Source organism: Lissotriton helveticus, chromosome 5_1, assembly GCF_964261635.1.
Source record: "Lissotriton helveticus chromosome 5_1, aLisHel1.1, whole genome shotgun sequence".
Classification (NCBI taxonomy): domain Eukaryota; kingdom Metazoa; phylum Chordata; class Amphibia; order Caudata; family Salamandridae; genus Lissotriton; species Lissotriton helveticus.
The window spans coordinates 928552199-928565749 of record NC_136065.1 but is presented as its reverse complement, the minus strand read 5'-3'; the positions used below and the strand labels follow the sequence as shown (position 1 = coordinate 928565749).

General features: G+C 46.5%; 1 protein-coding gene across 2 annotated transcripts in view; it reads right to left on the bottom strand.

Annotated features, from left to right (window-relative positions):
• Positions 1-267: 267 nt before the first annotated feature.
• MYOF (myoferlin) overlaps positions 268-13551 on the bottom strand; it is a 680400-nt gene continuing 667116 nt past the window's right edge. For both annotated transcript variants that reach the window (XM_078643399.1, XM_078643401.1), the window contains 3 exons: positions 2261-2370; positions 1536-1683; positions 268-919 (listed from right to left, as the gene is read on the bottom strand). In XM_078643399.1, coding sequence (XP_078499525.1) covers positions 878-919; positions 1536-1683; positions 2261-2370 — 300 coding nt within the window. In that variant the 3' untranslated portion in view covers positions 268-877. The remainder of the gene's footprint in view (positions 920-1535; positions 1684-2260; positions 2371-13551) is intronic.

Sequence of the window (13551 nt, the reverse complement as noted above, 5' to 3'; positions counted from 1 at the left end):
GGAAGGTCGAGTTGTGTCTTGGCGCACTGGGCCCGGCCTCTAAAGATCTCATTGAAGACATTCGTGCTTTTGGTTAATGGGAGCCCTAGTGAGGTGGGTGCTGTGTACCAGTAATTACGGTACCCAAGATTGCAAACACGCGGAGTTCTCAGTGACCAACGAAGGCGAGGCATTTGTCCAAAGTTTAAGGCAAAGCACAAATACAAATTTAGTGGAAAATGTAGGTTCCTTTTTATTTTGAAATTGGCAATAATAATACGAAACTGCTTTGAAAATAGTGCTTTTTTATTTTTAGTGACCATGCTTGAGTTTCAACATATACTATAAAACGTACAAAGAGTAACACATATTCTGGACAATATAATATTTACCAGCACCTGAGTGAACACGTTGCTGTTTTTTTCTTTCTTGTATTGCACATTGAGAGAAATTACAAAAATAGCAATTTTTCAGTAAGCAATGATATATGGCGTCTTTTACATTTTGTGCCCACCATGATTTAAAAATGTAAAAAAATTCTGAAAAGTGTGGAATAAAAATACATTAAGTAGAAAGGGAAAGGGGGACTGTGCAAAGGCTAATCTCCCGTAACAGACACGGTTCATAAGGCAATGTTTGATACATGAATGGAGGACGTACAGCATACAGGATCGGAAGACATTACTAATGGCAGAACTATTATGCAGCTGATGTCATCCACCAGTCACGACCCCGTGAACCCTGGCTAACCTTGGTTAAAGTCTTAATCCTTGGCGACTGCCCGACAGTGCTCAAGGGAGCAAGGTTAAAACCGGCACGTAAACCTTGCGGCTCCGGCCGGCAGCTGAGGGGGTTTGCTTTCCATTTGTGGCGGGAACGCTGGGCTGGGAGTTCACTTCTATCTTGCAGCCGGCCTCACAATCTTCATTGCCACGTAGTTCTGAAAATAAATAAAAATAATAAAAGGTTGGAAAACGTACAGCCTTGCCTTTTGGTAACATGGTGCATTCTAACAGATTGTAATCCACATCTCGCGTCATTTAATAACAATGACAATTTTAGCAGCAAGGCTCGGACCAGGCGGCTAAAGGCAACTGTGGCCCCAATGCATTTTTGGCAGAAATTAATAAAAAAAGGACATAGAGATACTAAAATTAGATAACACGTGTAAAATTTAGAGTCAGAAGTACAGCATGACACTTTTGAAGGAAGAATGTCCAAGTCCTGCGATTTACTGCAAATTATTTAAATATGCACATTTATCGTAATATTGAAACATACATTAATTGAATAAGAAATGAAAAGCACACCTTAAAAAAGAAGCAGCAAAAGGAGAATGTGACAAAGTGGAAACGCAAAATGTAACAAAACTTGGTTAGGCGTTAGGCCAACTGTATCTTTTTAGGGACGCACTCCATCCCAGAGTGTGGATGCTGGCGGAACCCAAGTATGTAGCAAATAAACCGCTACGTTACTAATTCATCTAAATGGGAGGAGCAACAACCCATATGTAACAGGAGGTAGATAATGGGGAATAATATTTAAAAAATACTTACGGGCAGCGAGTAAAAGAGTATTGCGAGGAACAACAGGACGAATATGAGCACGATGACGCCAATGAAGATCCACTTGAACCGCCGCCACACGATAAATTTGCAGGTCTTGCATGGATTTGTGAACCAAAAGAAGGAGGTTTCTGGGCGGCTGCGTTGGGAAAGGCGCAATATTAATCACACTGACAAACAATAATGGCGCTCAGGCTATCCCCATTGGATATAATGCAGTTGAGTCAATAATTAAGCGGACATAAGAACTAACGCTGAAAGAATCTGGCCTGCTGCTACAGCCATGCACACAAGTGGAAAGGGGACACACTGGCCGTGAAAAAGGCGAGAATGTACAGAAATTAAGTTTGCCATTATATTTTATGTAGGACACTGGCAGTGTAAGCCTAGGATCAAATTACCTAGCTTGTCCTTTCTGCTTTACATAGCTAGCCTAGCTTCAATTGAAATAAGATATTGACCAAATAACCGGCGCAAAATGTAATTTGTGCCCCGGTCACTTAGTGGAAATGTAGTCTTTTCATCAATACGGTGGTTCAAATGTCAGACCAAAATCGCATCAATATTATTCAATTGTTGCAATATGGAAATATTAGAACAAAAATACATCAGCAATGATTAGATTAATGTAATGAGGTCCAAAATATGTATATCAATGTGTTTTTGTGGCATCTCGAGCGCACAGGCATACTCGGGCAGTAAGAAAAATGTCTTACTTTGGAGGGTCCAACTTGGGGTTCATGTTGGGTTCATCACGTCCCTTGCCAGCTGGCCTCTCTTCAACGTCTTTTTCATTCAAAACTTCCAGCGTCATCTCAATTTTACCCTTTAGAAAACAAAGACCGCGCAATCATTTTACATCACATCATACAGAACACACTTCACTGCAACCAGATCAGCTTTTGATAGTTCAACAACGAAGTCATATTTGAATAAAGAAAGAAATTAGTGCTTTATTGGAGTCTGCAAAATACTTTCTCTGGGAAATATCTGAAATTAGGATACCACGTTAGGACCCAAGAACACTGCTCGCACAAATCACTTGGAATGAATCCATAAGTGGCAACATATATGATCCACCATGATGTCCCCCTTAAAACCTTTAGGTAGTTAAACTTTTTTTTTTTAGGTATTTTCTAAACACGAGATCTATTCTCTACACACGTATCTATGGTTGTGTATGTTTGATTACAAAAATGTTTTATGGCTTCTCGTGAACATGAAAAAAATGACTGGACAAAGTTAAACTACTCACCTCACTCTACTCCCCAACACTTTTTACACTCTCAGAGTACTCCCTGCTCCTTCTATGGTAATGAGATGTCACTGCTCCCTCTTTAGTAATAAGAAGTCACTGATTCCTCTCGGTTAATAAGTCAGTGCTAATGTGACACACCTAATCTCCTTGTGTTTAATGTGCCGTCCCTGCTGCTTCCGTGGTAATGTGACATCACAGCTCCTCTGCGGTAATGTGATGTCACAGCTTCCTCCATAGTAATGTGACTCCACTTCAACTGTGGACAACTTACCTGACGTGTCAGGGAAAAAAGGGTCAAAGTAACATGATCCAATGAGCAGTCACAGTACACCTGTAACTCAGGGTGTCCACTCCTAGCCAATTGGATACTCACATGCCTGGATATGACCAGTGCTTATGTGTCCCATCATTTCCTTTCTAACTCTGCCCTCCGCCTTCCATTTGCACTATAAAGTCAGAAATCTCTTAAAGAAAGGGACAGCTGAAATGAAGTCTTTAAATTAATATGGAAATAATGTGGACCTTTGGCAATTAACATTTTATAATTTTACTCGCTCTCAAACATGTAACTCAAACAGTGCGCTACTGCTAAAATGGAATATGAAAATAATGGTCTGGGACTTTTACGCGTTATATTTCTGCAGTCTCCCATTCAGCATCACATTTTGAATGGTCAACTTTCTCAGAGCTTGGAATGTCCCTACATGGAGTCCCACCCTGCATCTGCTGGAGCCCTTCCTCCTGAATCATTCTTTTCCGTCCTCGCGACAGCCCCCTTCACACCGCACTCACAAGCATCACTATTATTTCACCATGGCAAAGTAGCACATTTGTGGGCAATCCAAGCACTGCCTGCTGTTGTAGATGATGTAAACATACAACCAGGGCTGCTTCGAGGACATCGGCATTGATGACTGGCGAAATGTGGGTGGCTGCTTGGAAGTGTGAAGACGACTACTCTTCAAATTACTCCTGTTCATTGTGCCCACTACATGCCAGTGAGAGAATTTGTCAGCTTTCGAAAAATATTGCATCTTTGCTTGGTTATCTAGTTGCAGAAACTGCTTTGCCTCCGACACTGCAACTTTAAAATGCAGAATCTAGCCATATATTTGCATACCCGTCAACACACGTGCACTAGGCAGGTGTTACTCTTTTTACCTGTATTCTTCCGCCTGACAAAGAAAAAGCCTCCATAGCCTTTAATAGGGTCACGTGTTTTTCAATTCTATATCACCCTCCAAAAAAGTGTTCATTTCTCATTCACTTCCATGGGATCATCCTCTTAAACGCCAGACATCTGCATTTTTTAATCAACAAGCTGACAGATGTATTCATGACACATATGGTGGAAGTGGTGGGGAATTGTGAATGCTTTTTTCTGACAAAGATCGGAGCACGCAATATACTTGGATACTATGAAAATCTGGAACAACTGAAAAAAGGCCATGCATACATCACTTGACCAGGGTTTAATTGGGATGCATTTATACATAGATTAATATTATATGTAAAGAGAATATTTAATTGAAGAGTTTTCATGCTATTATACATATCAAAGAGTTGAAGGCTTTTGTTCCAGAAGTCCTGGTCATCTGTCCTTAAGGTAGGACTTCAAATTGTCATTCTGCAAGATACTGAAGAACAGACTTTGTTCCGACCACTGGCGTAGGCAATGGGAGTAAGGAAGCATAAAACAGCACTTTCAGGATTTCAGTACCTGTGCTTCATAGAAAACCAGTTACAATCTGATGTGGTGCTCCAGCTAAAATAACACCAAGTTACGCAAACTAGCAGAACCTTCCCCCAGGTCTGGTTAGGGCTTAAGTTCTAAAGAGGGATGTTCGGAATCCAACTTCATGTCACAAGGTCGGGATACAACTGTTGCAGAAGAAAATGTAAGCTGCACAGATTGAAATAGTCCAAGAACCCCTTTGAAAGTCTTGGAAATGGCAGTGCTAAATGAGTGGGAAAGCCCCAGGTTTGGACAAGATCCCGGGGGACCTATACAAGCACGACCTAGAAGTATGGGCACCTCATATTAATTATTTGTGCAACACATTATCTTGCTCTTTAGAATTCCCTGAAAGTTGGAAGGGAGCGGAAATTGTTTTAATCTTTAAAAAAGGCGATAAGATGGACCCTTGCAATTATCGGCCAATAAGTTTAATGGACATCCTACAGAAAATCTATTCACGACACATTTTATTACGCGTGAGTGATTGGCTGGATGAAAATAAAATTTTAACCAACTTCCAAGCTAGATTCAGATCAAAAGTCAGCACAATAGATCAGATTTTTAGATTTTGCTGCCTCTATTGGAAGTACGTAATGATTAAAGGGTGCCACTTATATGTTGCCTTTGTTGATTTAAGGGCAGCATTTGATCTGGTGCCTCGAAATCTTTTATGGAAAACCTTGAGTGCAGCGGGCATGCCAAATAACCTCGTCGTTCAGATCAGAGTTACACGAAGGGAATTTTGCGAGAATTAGATGGGGCCCAAATGGTGAGCTAACCCAAAAAATTCCCATTGAACGTGGAGTCCGCCAGGGCTGCGTTCTGGCTCCTACGCTCTTTTCCCTGTTCGTAAACGATATCCCCTCCTTTTTAGAAGGATGTAAAAATGACTCTCCTAAACTGAACGGCGAAAAGGTAACATCCCTATTATTTGCTGACGATACTATTTTGATTTCTCAAACGAAAAATGGATTACAGACACTATTGGACACCTTTAGCGAATATTGTAGTCAAAAGGGGTTGGAGATTAACGGGAAGAAGACAAAATGTATGTCACTAAATCCTATTAAACCGGATAAGGGCTGTTTAACATTAAAAGGAGTAAAGTTGGAATCGGTGCCCCATTTTTCATATTTAGGGGTGACACTAGATTCAAAGTTCAATTGGAAAGCGCAAATGGACAAAAGTAAACTAATCTTTGCTCAGAATGTTAAACCAATCCTCAGGGAACAAAGCCAGAGCACCAGTAAAGCGGTGTCCCCAGTGATGGAACTATTTAAATTTAAGGTCCAATCATCAGTCCTTTATGGAGCAGAAATATGGGGTCCTGGGGCCAAGGGGATCTTTAAAGCTTCAGACAATAATTTTATGCGAAGTCTGGTGAGGGTCCCGAGAGGCACCCCACTAGTACCCTTGGAATTGGACCTAAACTTCAAAAGAACTGACCATCAAGTTCTGATACGACCTCTAATGCTGTGGGTTAGATTATGGCATGTCCCCGAACTCCAAGATTACAGAGACGGGCTAAAAGAAATTATGGCACTTGACAGCCAGACTGCTACCCCATGGCTAAGGCATGTTAAGACCTGGTTGAGATGTATAGGATTGAAACACTTCTGGGAGAACCCTGAGCAATTACCAGCCAATCCCAAACAAATTCTAAAAAGTGCCTTTTGGACCTTTATAGCAAATAGGACTGTAAACAATACAACTAGTGGGACCTTAGTCTCAAAGTTCCTAAACTTTAAGGACAAACCTCTTTATGAGATTTTTATGGATGAAATAGAGCCCCCACTTGCCAAAACTTTATTTTTAAAATTTAGGTATGGACACCTTTTAATTAAAACAACTTTGGCTCGTTGGTCTAGGAATTGCGATTTATCGTCCCCAGCAATGGACGAAACTTGTCCAATGTGTGAACATGACCAGATTGAAAACGAGCAGCATATCCTCCTCTTTTGCCCTCTGTATGCTCAGGCAAGAAAGATGGATTAAACCAATATGCCTACTCTTAGGCCTGAGGTCATGTTCACAGGCTCTGAGAATCCTAACAACTAATACATCTCAACAGATAACATTTAGTGTCAGTAGATTTCTACTTTCTATTTTTTATCAAAGGAAAAAATGGGGCATCAATTGTAATTGAATTGATTTGTTTGGAACCGATGTGGTGGTCCATCCAACGACATATGAATGTATTGTTTCCGCTCAAATTATCTTCCAACATGAAATGTATTTTTAACTAATGTTTTTATGTAGTGATATGTTGTTTTATCCCACGGAATGCAATGTAATGTGTGCACTGTTCTTTTATGGCATATATGCCGAAATAAAGATTTGAAATGAAATGACTGTGCAACCGTCTGGAAGGTCGTGGTTTTCTTCATGCGGGCTAAAAATGTAGTTTTAAACTATGGCGCACTCTGCGTCATGAAGTTTGGAAGACCCACTTTCTCCATCAGATTAATCATGCATGCTTGAGTCAAAACGTCTAACCACGTTTATAGATCGGGCAAAAATGAGAGCGCGCAAATGCCTTTAATAGTGCGTGAATTAGTTTCCTAAAAAGGAACTCAAATCTGCAGGCTCCGATATTTGTCAGTGGGAATCCTGAAGTGGAACAGTTATGTTATATTTGTTTTTGTATAGCGCACGGCTACTCCATGGAGTGTCCCGGCACTTTTATTAAAAGCCTGTAGCAGGATAACACAACACTGTAAAATAAAAGAAGCCCAACAAAAAAAGGAGAAACATACTAAAGGGAAAAGAGCCAAGTTTTGAGGCCTTTCCTAAAGGTCAACCCTAAAGGTCAGTGCATAGGAGAAGCATGTCTGCTTTACAACTCGCATGTTCGCATTCACTTGAAGTAATGGAAGCACCATCAGTGTGGTGGGCTCTGTTTTGAAGCATTCCTTCCTCAAGGAATGAATCGAGGCCCAGCTTGACAAAATATTACAATTCTGTTTTTACCAGACCTGAACTCGAAATAGGCTTCCTTGCCTTGGATGTAAGCAAACATCTCCTGCTTCCACTCGTTGACCTTGTGGTAGACCATGGGTGCCATGTTCATCCCTAGCACTTCACTTCAGAAAATTACTTTGTGCATTGCGAATTAAAATAAGATATTACTGCCAAGAAAATGTAAAATAAATAGAGCGGTAAAGGAGTTGGTCAAATATTGCTGAAAGTCAATCAAATCAGCTATAAAAAAGTGCAGCGAACTGCCGACAATGTTAGACAATATGTGCCTAATGTGCCCAGATTTCCGATTTTGGAAAAAAGAAGCCTGTGAAGAAGGTGTTCTTAATTCTTTTAGTTATATTTATACAGAGCATAATTCAGACAACAGAGCAAAACAAGCATTTACAATGCAATGGTCTCGGCATTATTAAAGGTAGAGCTATTGGCATTGCTCATGACTATTTTTTTAAATCATAAATAAATGTCATTGTCATTTACATTGCCAATAGCTTAATCGCTCGCAAATGCATGACCTATTGCATTTACACCCACACAGAGCCCCACACACACAGAGCCCCACACACACAGAGCCCCACACACACACACAGAGCCCCCCACACACACACAGAGCCCCCCACACACACACAGAGAGCCCCACACACACACAGAGAGCCCCACACACACACAGAGCCCCCCACACACACAGAGCCCCACACACACACAGAGCCCCACACACACACAGAGCCCCACACACACACACACACACAGAGCCCCCCCCCACACACACACACAGAGCCCCCCCCACACACACACAGAGCCCCCCACACACACACAGAGCCCCCCACACACACACACAGAGCCCCCCACACAGAGCCCCCCCCACACACACACACACAGAGCCCCCACACAGAGCCCCACACACACACACACAGAGCCCCACACACACACACACACAGAGCCCCCCCCCACACACACACACACAGAGCCCCACATACACACACACAGAGCCCCCCACACACACACAGCCCCACACACACACACAGCCCCACACACACACACAGCCCCACACACACACACAGCCCCACACACACACACAGCCCCACACACACACACAGCCCCACACACACACACAGCCCCACACACACACACACAGAGAGCCCCCCACACACACACAGCCCCACACACACACACAGAGCCCCACACACACACACAGAGCCCCACACACACACAGAGCCACACACACACACACACACACACACACACACACACAGAGTCCCACACACAGAGCCCCCCACACACACACAGAGCCCCACACACACACAGAGCCCCACACACACAGAGCCACACACACACAGAGCCCCACACACACACACAGAGCCCCACACACACACACAGAGTCACACACACACAGAGCCCCACACACACACACAGAGCCCCACACACACACACAGAGCCCCACACACACACACAGAGCCCCACACACACACACAGAGCCCCACACACACACACACAGAGCCCCACACACACACACAGAGCCCCACACACACACACAGAGCCCCACACACACACACAGAGCCCCACACACACACAGAGCCCCACACACACACAGAGCCCCACACACACACACAGCCCCACACACACACACACACACAGCCCCACACACACACACACACACAGAGCCCCACACACACACACAGAGCCCCACACACACACACAGAGCCCCACACACACACACAGAGCCCCACACACACACACAGAGCCCCACACACACACAGAGCCCCACACACACACAGAGCCCCACACACACACACAGCCCCACACACACACACACACACAGCCCCACACACACACACACAGAGTCCCACACACACACACACACACACACACACACACAGAGTCCCACACACAGAGTCCCACACACAGAGTCCCACACACAGAGTCCCACACACAGGAGAGCAAGCACAGCCAGGGGGCAGGGAAGCAAGCACAGCCAGGGGGCAGGGAAGCAAGCACAGCCAGGGGGCAGGGAAGCAAGCACAGCCAGGGGGCAGGGAAGCAAGCACAGCCAGGGGGCAGGGAAGCAAGCACAGCCAGGGGGCAGGGAAGCAAGCACAGCCAGGGGGCAGGGAAGCAAGCACAGCCAGGGGGCACGGAAGCAAGCACAGCCAGGGGGCACGGAAGCAAGCACAGCCAGGGGGCAGGGAAGCAAGCACAGCCAGGGGGCAGGGAAGCAAGCACAGCCAGGGGGCAGGGAAGCAAGCACAGCCAGGGGGCAGGGAAGCAAGCACAGCCAGGGGGCAGGGAAGCAAGCACAGGCAGGGGGCAGGGAAGCAAGCACAGGCAGGGGGCAGGGAAGCAAGCACAGCTCTCCACACCCACATAATCCGGTGGAAGGAGCTGGTCTGATTAAAGACATAATTCCACTTGGGCCTGAGCGAGGGTACACGCAGCAGAGACGGGGTGGGGGCACGGGGGGTTGTAAAGAACGCCCAAGAGTGCGTCACAGAGCCAGGCTCGTTCCTCTGAAACTGAAGCTTGCTGGGCGCAAGCACAGTCACGCAACAACACCTTTCGGTTAATCAGATCCGTCTGTACCTGGCATCATCCTGGATTCTAAGTATTCAATGCAATAAATTGTATGTTTTATGCAACTACGAGAAAAAAAATGCACTGTGAAGACGTGTCAGGTTCTGGATAATCAATCGTGCCTCTGCAAGGCTGGTAGTTCTGGGACGAAGTCAGTCACATGCAGCGTTCGAGGGAGTGTGCAGGTTTCGAGACAGCTTGCAACCCCTGAAAGAGGGTACGATTGAGGCGCAGCCAGACCTGTGTCCGGCTGGAAATATGGACATTCCGCGACAGTTCCCTTCTGAATGGGTTCTAGGGCTGGGGCCGAGCCAGTCATATGTCCAAGTCACGGAGCTCTGGAGATATTTAATGGCTGATGGTTGGAAAGGTTAGGGCAAAGTCGGCCATGGTAATCTGAAAATTGTGTGATAGGCAACTGCCTCTGCAGGACAGGGAGGGCCCGAGGAAGTATCTATCACACGTCCACATTGGGAACGCTGGAGATTCGGTGACAGGCTGCCGGCTGGTAGGGCTGGGGTAGAGTCCTTCACATGGCAGGCTCACCAGGCTGTGGTGGTAACTCCTGCACTCCCTACAGGTAAGCCAGGTAGAGTGCACTGTCTGGCACCACGGTGTAAGCAGAGGCCTAATTCTGTGCATGGAGCCCTACGTATGCAGCTCTGTATATGCAAGTGGAGGAAGGGTGGGGGAGGGCAGATTCTGGAGTACAGGGCTAATGGAGCAGCAGATGGCCCACTCTGTCAGCCTCCCATCCCCCGGCCACACCGCGGACAGAGAGGCGGCCAACCTGCGAGGCAGGGGGAAGAAAATAGAGGAGGGCGGAGACCTAAAGAAACTGTGCTGGAGTATGTGAGGGACGGAGCGGGCGGGTGACGCGCAATGCCGCGGAGGCTTCACCGACCGGACTGCACAGTGCTGACGGAGACAAGGGGGACACCTCCCAGCGCACAATAACCTCCGGGGCGGATGCAATCATGCGCGAGGCTTCAGACTGCGAGGCTGAACACACGCGCTCCCCCCGCCCAGTGTGATCGTCTGCCCAACGTTCGGTCTGTGTACGGAGGGTCATACCACTGCAGAGACCCATGGGGAGGGAACGGGGAGAAGATATGAAGAAGGGCGAGTATCGTGACCAGCCGGAACCACCGCCACCCGCTGTGCAGAGGGATGGCAGGCTCCTCCTGGCCGCTGACAGGTATCCTCAGCCGGTGAAAAGGAAAGAAGCAGCTGAGGAGCGGGCAGCCGGCAGAGAGCAGGCAAAGGCAGCGGTCCGCAGCTTAATCTCTTGGTTTGCAGTAGCCTTCGTTGAGGAGGCGGGCGGCAGTAGGAGTGCTGCTGCAGAGAGCCAGGTGTGCAGGGGCTCCAGCTAGGGCAGTGATGCCATAGAGGCTACTTGGCACCCCCTGGCATCAGAATACTTCCCCATGTTATCATTTAAAACCCATCATCATGCACGCTTGATCATTGTTTGGAAATACACGTTGCACACTTACTAGCCACGCCCACCCCATTAAAGGCAACAGTAATACTCGTGTACAACACTCAAAGTTACCTGTTTCTCCATTGTGATCAATTCATTTTACGATGAAGTTTTCTCTTAAAGCGTCATTTTGTTTTCTTTGGTTGCATGCTGTATGGCTTGCAGTAATAGCTGCACGTATATATAACAAGACATGATTATTTTCTCTTCCTATTGTCGGGCAGAAATGGCTGCCACAAATCTCTGAAATCTACGGAATCGGGGGCGAGTTTCTGGGTGAGTGCCAGATGACGTCACAGATAGAAAGAACCTAAAAAACACGCCCCCGAATCAGAAAAAGACGGGGCTTAAAGGGAGTGACGCCTCTCTCCTCCAATAGCTGGCCAGCATTTACTAGGCCAGCCAATGGAGAAGAGGGGCGGGTTCCAAGCCCCCTTTAAGAAACATTAAATCTCGGGCTCCGCCCACTGCTAAGCAGTGCGACAGTCCCCGACCTAAAAACCTATAAAAACAAAATAAAACAACTTGATTACCGGAGAAGAAACTGCGCCGTACTTGCAGTATAAATGACATAATAGACTGCATTAAAAGGCCTGTATTTTAAAGAATATACATCGAACTAAAAAGCCATCAGATAATTCCAGTGGCGGCTCTATAGGGGCGTTTCGGCGCCGGCCCCCTGCTTTCTCGCCGTGCGAGAATGGCAGAAACATAAATGGTAATAACTACCATTTGTTTCTGCCCTCTCGCATGGCGAGAAAGCAGAAGTTCATGGTTGGAGGTGGGCGGTCCTGCTCGAGGACAGGGGGGAGTGGCTTGTCCACTGTTGTTCATACTGACTGTTTTGGCAGCCTGAGGCCGCCCAAACAGTCAGTATGAACAACAGTGGGCAAGCCACTCCCCCCTGCCCTCGAGCAGGACCACCCACTCTCCCTGTTCTCTATGTATGATGCAGCATACATAGAGAAAGTGACCCAGGTGGGGCGCGGCTCACCATTCACAACGCTGCCATTGCAGCATTGTGATTGGTGGAGGGGAGGGAGGCTGCCTTCCTGATGACGAGCGCTGCAGCCAGGAATTCAACGCATGACGGCGGGAGTCTCGGGACTTAACAAAAAGCTGGACGGTAAGTTTCACTTTTATATATTTTTCCTTTAAACCCCTCCCGCCTCCCCCCATCCCCTTTGTGGCACGACAACCCCATTTCTAAGTCCCCCACCCTCCCGTAATGCCGGCCGCGACTGCTAGAGTGAGACCTAAAAGTTGAAGAGAACTAAAGCAGCAGAAGTGGTGCGCACCACTCTAAAGAGAGCTCAGCTGAGTCAACTGAAAGGTGTCAGCTTGCATGATCCCTGCGCACAGGGTGCCCTAGCACCTTTGTTTGGTACAGAGCGGAGCACAGGTGGAGCGGGACCTGGCTCTGCGAGGGATAGGTTCATAGCGCAGATTGCCCACTTCCTGAGCAAAAGATTCAGGTCCAATGCGTGCAGAGGTGGGTGAGTACAGCAGGCGCTGGCAAGGCATGGGCGGACCAGGACATGGAGGATTTACGCTGCCGCTGGCCCTAGGCATTTATGCTGTCCCTTGACTAACATTATAACTGGTGTGTACATTATGCACTAAGCTTTTATGCCGTATTAGCATTTATTCAACGCCTTTCGCTGAACGGGCTCTCGGGTTTTACTGTGCCCTCTTTCATTAGGCAGCTTCTAACACTTCTACCAATGAAATGTGCACAGCTTCACTTATGATGTATACTATTTTATAATCATGTCATCTGCCTCTCCACTCAGGCATCGTCTTACCAAATGACTCGGTGTCACCCGGATACAACCTTTCATTTGCATAGGTTTACTTTTATGTGTTTCAAATTTTTCCTCAATTGTTTTAAACTAGGATTTCAAAGGCCAAAGTGGACTGATTTAATTAATGAAAACTCAGGCCTGGAAACAAGGTACTTGAGTGGTATACAGTCGTTTGC